Source organism: Rhamphochromis sp. 'chilingali' (genome assembly GCF_963969265.1).
Source record: "Rhamphochromis sp. 'chilingali' genome assembly, chromosome: 20".
NCBI classification, from domain to species: Eukaryota; Metazoa; Chordata; class Actinopteri; order Cichliformes; family Cichlidae; genus Rhamphochromis; species Rhamphochromis sp. 'chilingali'.
Genome location: NC_137947.1, coordinates 21,018,673 through 21,033,641, shown reverse-complemented (window position 1 = coordinate 21,033,641; position 14,969 = coordinate 21,018,673). Strand labels below are relative to the sequence as shown.

At 37.6% G+C, this 14,969-nt stretch overlaps 1 protein-coding gene across 2 annotated transcripts in view; it reads left to right on the top strand.

Annotated features, from left to right (window-relative positions):
- fmn2a (formin 2a) overlaps positions 1 to 14,866 on the top strand; it is a 40,218-nt gene extending 25,352 nt beyond the window's left edge. For both annotated transcript variants that reach the window (XM_080869523.1, XM_080869524.1), the window contains exons 9-18: positions 1,370 to 1,461; positions 1,553 to 1,682; positions 1,782 to 1,928; positions 2,530 to 2,589; positions 3,262 to 3,382; positions 6,603 to 6,695; positions 11,372 to 11,423; positions 12,397 to 12,546; positions 13,555 to 13,636; positions 13,878 to 14,866. In XM_080869523.1, the coding sequence (XP_080725649.1) occupies positions 1,370 to 1,461; positions 1,553 to 1,682; positions 1,782 to 1,928; positions 2,530 to 2,589; positions 3,262 to 3,382; positions 6,603 to 6,695; positions 11,372 to 11,423; positions 12,397 to 12,546; positions 13,555 to 13,636; positions 13,878 to 13,904 (954 nt within the window). In that variant the 3' untranslated portion in view covers positions 13,905 to 14,866. The remainder of the gene's footprint in view (positions 1 to 1,369; positions 1,462 to 1,552; positions 1,683 to 1,781; positions 1,929 to 2,529; positions 2,590 to 3,261; positions 3,383 to 6,602; positions 6,696 to 11,371; positions 11,424 to 12,396; positions 12,547 to 13,554; positions 13,637 to 13,877) is intronic.
- Positions 14,867 to 14,969: the final 103 nt, after the last annotated feature.

Sequence of the window (14,969 nt, the reverse complement as noted above, 5' to 3'; positions counted from 1 at the left end):
GCTGTTTTGGGAACATGTCCAAGTATAACTCCTTCTAATGTGTATTTTTTCAGCTATTACAAAAAGGCTCACTATTTCCAAGGGATGGACTTTAATTTGAATGTATGTTTTCACCACTTTGGAGTGCTGGGTGTGACTCAGAGGATAAAAGTGATTCAAGTAATATCCAAACAAATTCTTTTATAAAGCACTTAATACTGTTTCCTGTGCTGTCAGTGTCCCACCCATTTCTCTTACAGATGTGGTTTTTCACAGATTTTCTTCTTTAGTATTTTTCTTTAAATTTTGGTTTCCTGACTGTGACACCGCTACCCTTGATCCTTACCAAAATAAAGGAAATACATACACAGATATGTTTCAGCAATATCCATGCATGTTCTCTTGTAATCAAGCTGTGCAAAAGTCTTGAGTCGACCCTCATTTGTTTATATTTTCCTTCCAGTGAGCCACTTTAAAAACAAACAAACAAAAAAACAACAACTAACGGCTTAGACAAAAACTAATTGTTCTCACTTCTTTAGTTGAATCTACAGTAATGCCAATGTTAACACAGTTTGAAACCAGCATTTCTAAAAATTTTCTACCAACAACTTGATTCACAAAGTAGTATTAGCTTACAAATTTAAAAGTTCAGGACACAAAAGTGGCAGGTCTAAAGAAACAGGCCTGGAAAAAAAAACTCTAGAGCAGATAAACTTCATCTGAAAGTCATCTAATTAAGAAACAGTCAAAAATAAATATTCGCCAAAGACTTGACACAGGATCTGAGAAACTGATCTGGAACTTCAGTTGATGCATCTACTTTTCTGAAGCCTCATCAGAAATGGTCTCAGTCTGGTTGTCAAGAAGCCATTCTTAGGAAAGAGAAACAGGGAGAACAGGCTGAGGTATGCAAACTGCACAAGAGCCGACAACAGGTCTCATGGAGTGACGAATCAAAATTGAAAATTTTGTTTAAAATCATCAAAATGTTTGAATAAGGTCAGGAGAGTACAACACTGAAGAAAACATGGTGCTGTCATGGTTTAGGGCTGCATTACAGCTATCACTGTTGAAGATCTTGTCAAAATTTATGAAATTATGAACACTGATAATTACCCTCAGATTTTGATCCATCATACGATGCCATCTGGAAAGCATGTGATTGACAACAGCTTCAATTTTCAGCAATGACAATGATCCTAAAGATGGTGCCAGTGCATTTTCCTGTCACAGTATCAAGAAATGAGTGATGACTCGAGGCTTTTGTAGAGGCACTTTGTGTTTTGGCTAGCTTAGTTTAGGTTTAAGTAAAATAAAATAACCTTTTGTCAGCGTCATAAATGTAACCAATTTCTATTTCAACTTAATGTGTACTTTCTTTTGACAGAGAGCTCAAGATGATGAGATGGACAGCATTAAAAAGCACATTAAATCTGCCAAAGGCAAGGAAGATGCCAAACCACTAGACAAGCCAGAACAGTAAGAACTAAATACACCCTCTAAACTAAGTCTGTTCAATGTCTTGCTATTAAATATATGGTTTAAGTTGACTGGTCTTGTCCTTCGTCAGGTTTCTGTTCCAGCTATCACAAATCTCCAATTTCTCAGAAAGGGTGTTCTGCATCCTTTTTCAGTCAACCTTCCATGAATGTATCACTTCAATCCTCCGCAAAATTGAAATCCTTCAGAAAGTGTGCAAGGTGAGCCACTGGCCTTCTTCTCAGTGTGTTTTATTTCATGTCACTCGGTTTAGCCTTCATATCTTCATCTTGCGTGTCTGTGTGGTGTGTTCACCTCAGACTCTCCAGAGTAGTGAGGCCGTATTGCAGGTGCTCGGCCTGGTGCTGGCTTTTGGCAATTTTATGAACGGAGGAAATCGGTCTCGAGGGCAGGCTGACGGCTTCACCTTGGACATTCTGCCAAAACTGAAGGACGTTAAAAGCAGTGTGAGTACTGGAGTAAAAGCAAACATCACTTACTTTGCAACTGCAGATGTGTAATTCACAACAAACCTGGAAAGGACTGGATTAGAAGTGGGGGAGAAAAAAAATGTATAGAAGAGAGGTCTGTCTAGCTTTGTTTAATTCACATTATGCAGTAAAATATAAATAGGAAAATAATAGTTTTAAAATGGGACACAGGGTTTCAAAGGTATTCTCTCCAAGGGGTCAAGCCTTATGACCATAGCTGGGCAGATTTTGAGGAGAAGCAATCGTGTTTGCTCTGATTCAATATCACAGCAGACTCGGAGTGCCCTTGGCACTGCCATATAAGGACGCAATGGTTTGTGTTTTTGTAGTGGCGGACAGAGTAAGGTATCCATAAAGAACATCAAACTTTCCACCAACTCTTAAGTTATGACGGCCAGCCAAGCACAGTTGTTTTGTTGTAGTACTCTTCCAATGTCATGATTTATTCCTAACTTCTAAGGCTGCTGTCTCCATTCTTGTTTGCCCTGCACAAATTAAAACGTCCTGCTCCAAAATGATTAAATTAATAAATAAAGGGATCTTGGTTTATTTATTTGGATCTTTCTCTTTCTTTCAGGATAACTCCCAGAGTCTTTTGTCCTACATTGTTGCTTACTATTTAAGGCACTTTGATGAGGTATGTTTTGGTTCCTGTTTATTCGAATCACTTTTCTGTTTTAGTCTGATTTGCTTAGAAATCCTTCCAGAGCTCTCTTTTCATCTCCTCTCTTGCCAGAGGATACCATGGCTTATCCTTTATCAAATTATTTATTTTCCCTTTCCTCATTTACGGCAGAAACAAATCTCTCTCTACCTCTCCCTCCCTCTCTCGCTTTCCCGGGCTCTCTCTTATACTTCTCTTTCTGTCTTTCACTCTTCATCTCCCGCTCCTACTCTGCTTTGGTCTGGCTTCGTTCAAACCTGCAGTCTGTTCATTGGCACAGCATCCAAAGCAGCGCTAGTGTAAATAATTAGGTTCTCCAGATGAGATGAACTCAGTAGTGCAGCTTGCCAAAATCAACCTGCATGACATGGCTGTAGCACTCATTATGACCTGTCACTAATGCTGATGAGGAGAATTGACATGTGCTTTGTGACCCCGGCTTAATGGTCATTATCTGCTGTAGTTTTAGACATCTTCTCTGGCATGTCTGAACTGCTGATAAGTACATGTCGGTCCCTCAAGACATTTATTTAAATCTTGCCTTGTGTGTAAAGTATAGAGAGGCCCTCTTCCATTTGAGAAAGATTGATTTTGACATTGCAGTGTGTGTGTTTTTGCACATGTATGTGTGTTGTCTTTAACCAGGATGCTGGCAAAGAGACATGCGTCTACCCTCTGCCTGAGCCCCTGGACCTTTTCCAGGCTTCCCAGATGAAGTTTGAGGACTTTCAAAGAGATCTCCGCAAGTTGAGGAAAGACCTTAATGGTACAGTGATAAACTTACATTCCATAGTTTTCCTTCTTGTGGGCACATCCTAAACACAGTATTTACAAAATGCTTACAAGGTTGTAAACTTGGTTGTTCTGTAATTACTGCAAGTCTTACAGCATGTTTAAAATGACACTGCATTGATATTTATGCAACATGATAAAAAAAATGTATGAATTTAAGTGTTGCTTGCATAATGCAAAATAATTTTCCAGACCTGACCAGCTATGGTCATGTGTGGATTGCACAGGCCAGTCAACATTGAGATAGCATCTGTTTGTTGTACAGACAAGCTAACTGGAAGCAGATGTTACTTGTCAGATGTAGACTCATGTTGGACCTGGCGTACCTTTATTGTCGTCATGAACGAGAAAGAGAAATATAGACAGGGAAAGGTCAAGGAACTTCTACTACTGAGAGAGTCTGTTCAGGCTCTCCTCATTGTCCTGGAACTCAAAAATACAAATATGAGACTATTCAGAAGATAACTGCAGCTATTCATAATCACGTTTCCAAAAAAGTTGGACCACTGTGTAAAACATAAAATAAAAACACAATGAAATGATGTGTAAGTCATTTAAATCCTGCGTTAAACTGAAAACAATAGAAAGACAAATGCTATTTTAGGAATATGTGCTCATTTTAAATTTGTTACTCGTGACATGTTTTAAGAGATGGGGTGGTGTGGGTTGTTCGACAACTAGTTGAAGAACCCACTGTTAATTAGAGTAATAACATAGCTGGCTATATAAAAGGCATACTAGTAAGTTTTTCAGATGCAAAGACATAAAGGGATTATTACTCTGTGATACACTGCATGGATAAATAGTTAAGCCATTTAGGAATTAAATTTCTTAACTTAAAAAGAACAGTAAGACTGTTTTAGGAAGACTTAAACAAGTATTGAAAAAAAGTCAGATACTCTGGCCTCACTGGATTAAATACAGCCTCAATTCTATAGTGGAAATCAGCACACCAGCTCAAAATCACTTACAAAATATATTGTCAATAAACACAGTTAACTAAAACCACCATACAAGGAAAAAACATTTTTAAACATGATGATGAATCACTGGTGCCAACTCTTTACCCAAACATTTTAAAATGGACTCAGGCAATGTGGAAAACTGTCCTGTGACTCATAATCAACTGAAAATTATAGATGCTGGTCTTCAGGACTCAAGTGTCAGGGGACTGCCTAGCTTCGTCTCAGTGCATAGCTCAAAAGCAAGCTTTTGTGATACTGTAGGGGTGCATTAGTGAACATGGTATGGATACTTCTCTGATCTGCAAAGATTTGATTAAGGCTGATTAATATATACCGTATTAGGAGAAACATTAACCATCCAGATGACCCATTTTTCAGGAAAGAACTTACTTGTTTCAGCGACCCAACCACATTCTGCATGCATTACAATAGTAAAAGAATCTGGATGCAACTGGGGAAACTACATGTAACATGGTTAGTAATGACCTTTATTAACCATGTTTTTCACACAGGGTCAGCATTTAATCCTCAACAATAGTGTTTTGGTGACACAAATTATTATTATTATTATTATTATTATTATTATTATTATTATTAGACCTAGAAGTTGCTAAGAGTTGGAATGCTAATTTATCAGCTAAGGCTAGCTACCCTTGTTAGCAAGCTGTATTCATAAACTGCATAGGTGCAACCACATTGGCTGATTAGTGCTAAGTGAAAAAAACACCAGAATTTCACTCACCTAAGCCTTAGTGTTTAGATAATACATTAAAAATGCTCCACATGCACCAGATACACACAGTGAAGAAGTCCAGCTTAATCTCGAGCTGTTTGTGAGAGGCCTGTCAGTCAAAAAGGTCATGCCCCTGATTAAGAAGTCGAGGTGGAAGAAAAATATTCACCCTATTTCATGTTGTTATCAGGGGCAAAACTGGTCTAGAATATGCTTTTTGGTGCAGTAAAGAGTCACGTTTTTTTTTTTTTGTTTGTTTCCCCCCCCCCACTTTGCCTTGGCTTCATTTACCAGCTCTGGATCTTGTCCTTTAGTTTTGCTTTTTATATTTAAAATTTAAAAAGTCAGCACAGAATGAACTTGAATCAAGAAAAAGGGGGTTATGTGATAATTCCACAAACCATGGAGTTTGTGGAACAATAACTCTTAAGTGGGAACGCAAAAACACAAAGTAAAATAGGATAATGGAGAACTGTATTAATGTTATGTCACTACACATTAAGATCACAGGAAAAGGTTTGGATATTTGATAATGACAAGCCAAACTCACTGGCTGAGTGAAAAACATCTTAATTTATGCAGCATTTAGAAAATGCTCATTTTCATTATTCTTGCTCTAGAGGTGATTTTTTTATTTTTATTTTTTTTTAAAGTGTATCTTTGAGCAAAATGATGCACGTGAGTGTGTACTTGCAGCCTGATCGACTATTCCCTAAACCTGGTCTGTTCTCTATCATGTTTTATGTGTTTTTGCTGCTAAACCAATCAGACGCCTAAAACGTATTGCCAAATATTGTTTTTTCTCTGCTGTAATGATTCTTTAGGCTGTTCATTATTTGCAATTCATAAAGATGGAGTTGCTCACAGGGGAAACTGACTTTCGACCCCAGTGGCTGTGGCACATACTGGCCATACATAAATACATCATCACATGCTATACCTGCAGACCTCTTCATTACCTAGCAGAGGTAGCTGAGTGCTCTAGCAGACATGGGCTTCGATGACAGTTCCCAGAGGGGTTTTCCGATAAGTAGGCGGCGTAGAAATGGCCTTGGCTGGCCCAAAGGACATCAGCAAGTAATGCAGTGGAGAGAGAGCTTGCTTTGCCTTTTTGGCTGAGGCACCATATGGTCGATGAATTACCACTTGCCCAGTCCCGACCTCGTTGTTCCCTTAAGCGTCTCATGGCCTCTCCACCTCTAAGGCCTTGAGCTGAGCTTGTGTATCTGTTATGCTTGCAGATCGAGCGTAACAATAAGTTTCTCCTGGGATCAGACCGCAGGCCTTCCTGGTTGCTAGGGCTAACTTATTAGTCATTATGGGTTATTATGTCTTTGCAGACACTTATTCAGCAAAAATTCAGTAGAGATTTATTAAAGCAAGCTCAGCTAGGTTAAAGAGCACTGCAGATAATTAAAGCGCCAATGGTGGATAAAATATTTCTGTTCTGGAAGACTCCCCCACCCCCCTTATCTTCTAATCTTTTGTTATTTCAGCATGCTCTGCTGAAACGGAGAAAGTTTGCAAATTGTCCTCTGAAGAGAACCTGCAACCATTCAAGGACAAGATGGATGAATTTCTCAATCGAGGTGAGAAAACAACTGAATATGATTTTGTCTACAGTCTATTTGACTCGACTGTCAGTGAATTCCATTTAAATATTAAACTCAACAATGAACTGCAATGTTTGGATCTTTGTATCAAAAGCTTGATGTATCTTTGTATCTGTACCATAGCCGTCTATTACTGACAATCCACACCACTGCACTAATATGTTCCTTCATTACTTTAAACTAGGGCTGAACGATATATCGTATTTGCGATAATATCGCGACATGATCAAGTGCAATTTTCTAACCGCAAAGGCTGCGATTATACTCTGGACATGTCCAAATTCATGGGCTGCATCCTCCTGAGGCCGCATTTGTAGACCGATTACGTCACAGCGACGCGCCGAAGGCTGTCCAAATTACTACCATATCCCAGAATTCATAGCGCGGCCCAGCCAAACTCCAGTTTCCAGCAATGGCGGCCGCTACTGAGTTTTAAAATTACTCATACTAATCTTTCAGGGTCACAAAATAAACTTTTAACATATTTTCAGGCGAGAAAGTAGTTGTGTAAACATCAAATATCTGCTCGGTTTATCAAGATATCCCATATTTGCAAAAGTGCTTCGACGTTTTCAGAGGCGTCTGCTACCCACCAGCTCGACAGCTAGCCGGGAGCTCGAGGGTTACTGATGCGGCCGAGAACGGCACAACTCCCGGCACATCATTTTCAGATCACCGCGGAGTTTCGCTGCTCGGGTTAAACGTAATATATAAGTCACTTAGACAACCTAAAAATGTTATTGTTGGGCTTTTTTCAGTGTTTTGTTTGTTCGTGAGTAAATCGGTTTGGCTGAGATTAAAGTTATTAGATTAGATAAAATAAAACTTTATTAATCCCCCGGGTGGGTTCCTCCTTGGTTTTCACACAGCTGACTAAACGTCAAACAGAAAACTTATTAAACAGAAGTATGAGACAGTCGAGAATTTACACCAGTGTCTGGTTATATTTTAGATAGCAAGAAGCAGACGGCCGAGTTTATTAAACTCCACCGAGACAGCGGTGACGCAGATCAGAACTAGACCGTCCAATTTCACGCCTTTAAATTTTAAAGGCGTGTTTGTGTGTGTGTTTATACAATTGCTATTATGTTTGCACTTTATGTGTAATGTTACTGACTGCAGAGATCAGTAAGATGTGTGTATTTTTTATTTATTAGTTTTATTTATTTAATATTATTTTTTAATTGAATGACTGTCTAGTAGTTCACAGATGTCGAAAAACTGAGTGTGGTAAAGCCACTGATTTTTTTTTTATGTATATTTCTGCAATCTGCACATTGTACTGACTTTCATTTTAATGTTTACACCAGGGTTCCTTGTCAGCACTTTATGCTCAGATGTTTGTAAGCTAAAAATAAACTATTGTGTATGTTCAAATATACTGTTGTGATTGAAGAAGTTAAATAAAAATGTCAGTCATCAATTCATGCATCACCTCATGTCATCATAACAGAGGTCTGTCTTCCAGGAAAGAACAGTTTAAAATTAATGTAATATAGTATTGGCCATACTATATGATGTATTGCTTGTCTTTGTTTAATAATACAGAAGACAAAGACCTTAAAAAATAATCGCATATCGCATCGCAATCGCAATATTGGGGCAAAAAATCGCAATTAGATTATTTTCCATAATCGTTCAGCCCTACTTTAAACATAGTCACTGTAGTGTATTTGGAGTTCCATAAACACTGTTCTTCTGCTGAAAATCCTTGCCAGATCTGCAGCTGAATTTGCATGTTAAGTATCAGACCTTTCCATAGAAATAATTTACTACTTTAAGAGTGCATGCTTTAATTTAATGATTTGTGTGAGCCTATGTGACGCAGCTCATCCATCAGAATGATGCAAGTTGTCCATGCCTGCAAACACATTTAAGATCTGTTTCATACCGTTTTACAGTTGCTATACACACACAAAGACTCAGTCAGTGTAGTTTCCATAGGGACCTCTGTTTATTTCAGGGTGTATTGAATAATTCACTGATGTTGTTTCAAGTTTGCCTATCTGTTTTGAAAGATCATGACTGCACTTGGAGTCAGTTTAGGGTTTTTTTAATCGTGATCTCTGCCTAATAAAATGAAGCACTCTTGCTCTGACTCAAAGGGGGAAAAAAAGTCTAAATTTGAACTTGTCATGTAGCTTCTTGCTGTAAATTGACTGCCAAGAGGAGAACTGTATAATGTGGCGTAAAACAGACTTTGGAAAATTATCTTTTTCATTAAGTAGACTTTGAATATTACTTGGTCTTTATTTGTGCACTCAGATGTAGAGGAATTTGACTGGAATAATGATACTTTGCCCTAGAGGTATTTGGATGAAAACAACAAAGGGTTTGGCCTCTGAGTACCGTGGCTGTGATAATAAAATTTGTGAGCTGCAAATTTTCAGTCAACAGGAAAAAGCTACTGCATTTTTGTTTAAATAGCATCAAAATCTACCCAAAATATAATCGTGTTTATTTGTCATATTCACCAGATGTCATGAAGTTGAGCTTTTATCTGTAATCTAACATCTGCATGCAGCAATATTAGATTATTGCAGTCTACTTCAAATGTGTAAGACTTACTGGATTTTTTTTTTTTTTAAACACTTGTTTTAGAAAAACAAACCAATAGTCATTATTTATGTAGCACTGGCTTTGACCCTGGGTACATTCAGTTGACTGTGACCAATCTTCCTGAAGGACCCAACTTGCAGGCCTCTTTCCAACTGCTTTTGTATTCAAATGAGAGTCTAATACATAGCATATGTGCTTCAGCAGTAATGCTCACTGTCCATTTTAAAGGAAGTCTGCAGATGAAAGCATCTCTCCCATTTCCACCTCTCCCCATCTCCGTTCCTCTCTCTGTGCGTTTGAGAGAAATATGGGGGCTCTCTCTTTGATGCAAATGATGAGGTTTTTCCTCTGAGACCAGAATGTAAGCACTGTAACATGGACATGTGACTCACAAGGCTCCAGACGGGATTCTTGAGGTTCTTCCACTGCAGCAGTGAAAAAAGAAACAACAGCCAAATGTCTTATTTTTGTTATTTCTGTAATTTCTAAAAAGCCTGGGGTTAAACCGTTTCTGGCTCCACAGTTTAAACCGCTTTTGTTTATTTTCTGACCATGCAACTAACCACAGAATAACAGTGGGAGCGGACTTGTTGGAGCTTGGCTGTTTGGTCTAGCTCCATTTTCTCCACTCACTTCACAAATTCTCATGCATGCAGGCCTTTGATGGAGTCAATATGACTAGCAAGAGAGCACCGGCCATGTGATAATCTGTTTCTGATGAATGTAAAGATTACTAGTATGACTGATGACATACTCTTGCTACATTTTCTACTAACTGCAACCTAAGAAATCAAAGCAAATAAGCCAAGAATGTTAAATAAACTTTTAAACATCAATGCATAGCACATTATGGAAAAAAGAAATATTGACTTTAGATAGACATGTTGATGTTGTGCAACAATGCTGATGTTTTATATCTTTAAATAACCTTTTTTTTAAGTTTTCCTCTTTTGTTTGATTCTCTCCCATAATATCACAATATCTTAACAACATCACAATAAGATTATTAGAAAAGAGCAAACTATATAGACTTGATACTAAATCATTCGGCATGATAAAGGTTATTTAACAGTCTATTATATATTATATTTTATATTAATTTTTTTAAAATGTTGTCGCATAACTTCATATTTCTCATCAATTTGTTATCATTTTTGATGGACAATCTGCAGTGACGGGCAAGATTGTAGGCTGCAGAGTGATTTAGCACTTTAGAATGATAATGCATAGAGCTCCTCTCAGCAGGTTTGTCTGAGATCTTTAGATGTGGTTCTGGCTTCAATTACACAAAGCAAGCAGATATTCAACTGGGTAAAAGCAGCACACGGGTTTGTGCCAGGAAAGATTCTCTGTTCCATTTACTGTCATCTGTCTCACAAAGCTATTTGCAGGCCATAGGTCATTTCTGATCATTTGACAGTTTAAGACAGCAGGTTACACATTACTGACCTTGAGGGAAAAGAGATGTTATCTGGGCAAGAATTTAATGCCTAGCCTTTTGACAGTTATACAGCACCATAGTGAAGATATAGACCAACAAAACACAGCTGGATCGACTCTACAACTGCTGATATATTGAAAAAATGAGATGAAAAATCAGCCCTTGGATCTGAAATTTGATGAGTACTAACCTGCGATGCTTGTCTAACCAAGGCTGTCACATTTGACTGCTTTTCGTTCATATCATAATTTATAACGCAGTCAAAATGATCCCGATGGCACCCCAAGATAAGTGTTGTGGTCTGCTGGAACTGCTTGCTAATGTGCACCATGATGTCCAACTACTCCCTCACACCTCACACAAACATGAACACAGTCATCTGTCTCCATTTGAAGTAATATTACACAAAGAAGCACTTGTTCTGCAATCTCCACTACTCATTTGTCAGTTGTGCAACAGCATACAATCCAACACTCAATAATGTCATGGCTCGATGTTGACCCTGAGCAGGACTTTTGAGTTAAGTAATGGTGACATCTTGAATCTCCTGGTATATACAAATCACACTATAAATAAAAGAGCTGTCTTTTAAGGGAAATGCAAAATCCGTCTATTTGCAAATGCATAATTTTTTTTTCTTACTCTTTCACAGCCAAAACTGAACTGGAAACGCAGGAGAACCAGCTAGCAGAAACTCAGAAGATGTAAGAAGAGTATTGTGTGTGTGTGTGTGTGTGTGTGTGTGTGTGTGTGTGTGTGTGTTTAAAAACCTTTTCCTACATATCTTTGCTCAAAAAATAAATGTTACTTTGCATTTTATTTCCTGGATTTACATTTGGTCGTCTTTTAAGTTTCAAAGCAGTGATTGTAGTTGTGAATTTGAAAGTAAGGTATAATGCAATCCAACACAGTTTGAAGTGATATACTCTCGCTGCAGTGAAGAAATATAATCTTGCAGCTTTGTCAATATTTATGACTCCTGGTTCCTTCAATTACATGGAAGGTGCAGGCCGTCATGCCAGGCCTTCAGTAGACGGGAGGCCCCCTATGCAGTGTCTATGTTGTTTATCTAAGTGGAGCGAGAGTAGACAGCCATGGCTCCAGGCTTCTGTTACTGCTGGCTTGGAATGTGTTCCTATAGCACACTCCAAACAAAGAGACCCCAACCTGTCCACGATATTAATCCACTCAAAATTGCTGCCACATTTAACACCTTAGTGTATGTCATCCGCTGCTCTATGCACACTTTCTTTTTGCAAGATCTGTCTTTGGCTCCTTTGTCTTTCATCACTCATGCTTACACACCAATAGAGTATGTGCATGTATGTATACACAAACATACAAAAGAGGTTCATATGGATAAGGAAAAGGAGCGATACAGCAAAATTCATCATTTTGGTTAAGTCAGATTTTCTTGCTTTTGCAGCACTAATAGCATTTTTTTTTTTCGTTGAAATGCACGGTCATTATTGTTTTTATTCTTTTTTTCTTTTTCTTTTTTTTTTTTTTAGTTACTCTACTATTAAATCTCCAAAAAGCACATTATTCCAAGATTAGCTATCATATTTTGCATATCTGCGTAGGACTGCCAAGTTTCACAATAATTGGTATAGTTTTCTGTAATCTCGTGTTGTAATGTTTTGGTCTTGAAGTAATGTTTTTCTTCTCTGTCCTCAGTTTCTTGGAGTTGAGTGTATCCTTCTCAGTCAAACCGAAGGCAGGAGAGAAAGAAGTCTCTCCCCACACATTCTTCTCCATTTGGCATGAGTTTTCCACAGATTTTAAAGACCAGTGGAAGAAGCAGAATAAGCTGATCTTACAAGAGCGGTGAGCCATATGAAGATTCCTGTTCCACAATGTGACATTTTCCATGATACGGATAAATCCCTCTGATAGGACGCTTAAAACTTTTGACTAAAAATGGAGTATTGCTGAGATATCAGTCCATTTTTTTTCTTATTTTCTCTGATTGGGAGCCTTAAAATGTGATAACAGATGTGCCTAGTGCTCCTTCATTTTGAATTTTCCCCAAGCTTGAGTTTCCAAACCATTAATAACATGCAGTGCATCTCATGTTCACTGAAGATCCTATCAGATTCATTCAAATTCATGAAGGGAAAGAGGGCAAATGACCCAAATCTTTGTCCTTACCCCAGCAACGAAAAAAAAAACACATGCATCATCCAGTTAGCTTCCAGTGGTTTGATAAATATGAAGATATAGCTGCATATGTCAACAAAAAGCAAATTGGTCCATTATTTCCAATGAAGATTGACTTGTGATAGTATTTGTAAGCGAGGTCCAATGTCATAGTCTTTGCTTGTTCAGTAGGAAAGAATAAAAACTAATTTGAAAGCATTAACTCTTTGTCCTTTGCCATATGTGGAACAGTAGATGGTAATCCTCACTTCTGCCTGTATGGGCATGCAAAGATGCAGCACTACCATGCATTGAACATGTAATGGGTAGAGACAACAGGCGAGTCTGCTAGTATAAACTGCTCTACTCACTCAATGCCAGCATGTTAATCATTTTTCTTTTTAAAGAGCAAATGAGTAGTGACATTTCTGGCCCTCTCCTTGCTATAGTAAACTAGAGTGAATCATTTCAGAGTAGAAGGTCTGGCCTCCTGTCAAACCAAAATCCTTGTGTTTAAATGCCCCATGACCACAAGCTGGATGGTATAAACCTGAAATCTTTAGCACTATACTACATTTTTCTTTTTTGATGGTGTAATGGTGAATTTTAGTGACTCTGTGTAGCTCTATGCAGCTAATTAATTGCTCTTAACATCTTTATCACATGATTGGCATTTATTTCTCCTTTTTTTTTTAGGGTCAAAATGGCAGAGGAGTCTTTTAAACAGGCCAGGCAGAAGGCTTCCTACAATGTGACACCCAAACATGCAACTGGAATAGTATGCATAACATTTTACTTTTTCTTATTACTGTATGGAGTCATCTGTTTTCTATTTATTTACTGTAATTCTAGCAGTACCTGCCTTTTTCTTTCACCTAACAGACCCAATTGCTCGCAAATGCTTGTCAGTGTTTTAAGAAACAACAATCCTGGCTCTTATAGTAACATTTTAGAGCGGAGCGCCAGTGCTTCCAGCTGTAAATAACTCACACTTTTTTCTTGTCTTTTTTTTTCCACAGAAAGCAAAGTTGGGTAAGAAGATCTGAAGCAGACAATGGAAAATTATCATCACCTAGCCTATTGCACAAGCTGTGTTTGTACAATCTGACACGAGTCATCAGTCATTTTTAGCGTTTATTTGCTCCCAGTATTTGTTTTCAATTGGTTTAGGGCTGTAGAGTGTGAGCTGGTTCAAAGTGTATCGTTTAAACTTGGGATTAAAGCTAATGTCCTTACCCACCATTTCACAAAATGAAACGAGTCTGTGTTATAAAAAGGCATCCCTAAGCTGATTACTGAATTCAAGTTGCATGAAAATTTGCTATAAATACTTGGTGTTCTTTTTCTGTTTTGTTTTTTGGTGACACTATGTTCAAGCTTTATCAGTATACATAATATGTAGCCATTTTTTATTGCCGTTTCCAACCCTCAGTTTCTAGAAAAACCATTAACACGTTGTTCACATCTCCCTTGATGGTGAAAAGCACAGGATTTTATAATATTTCTATATGGTGCCTTATTGCATAGTGGAGACTTTAAATGAGTTGAACAAAGCTTATTTTTGAGATGCATCAATTGTGATTCAATGATACCTACAAGGAAGAAAAGTCTGTTTACATGGCCTGAAAAATAACTAATTTACTCCTTTCAAGATTTTCATCTGGTGCGTTTCAACTGCGAATTCTACGTGTTTTACATACAGCACCTCATCTTTTAGTGTTTTTTATTTAAATGGTCATGTCTTTCTAAGTCATGTGATCTGATAAATCCCCACTATTGTTCTTTTCAACATTAATGTAAATATGCTTTCTTTCAAGCAAAATCCTATGCAGATAGTTTTACCTTTTGTGTTATGTGAAAGAGTGTGAATATCCATTGGCTAAATCAGCAGTAGAATCATGTGATGTGGTTTTAATGTACAATACCAGCACTGTGTTTTGACTGAATACATCTGACCATTAAAAATAATATAAATATATATTTATTGAATAAAAGACATTACCCTGATTTTTGTGATAAAAATTCTGTTATTGGTGATCAATTTCTGTTTATCATATGGCAAATTATATGCACACTACACATCACTTTGTTTTATATGAAATAGATTTAAT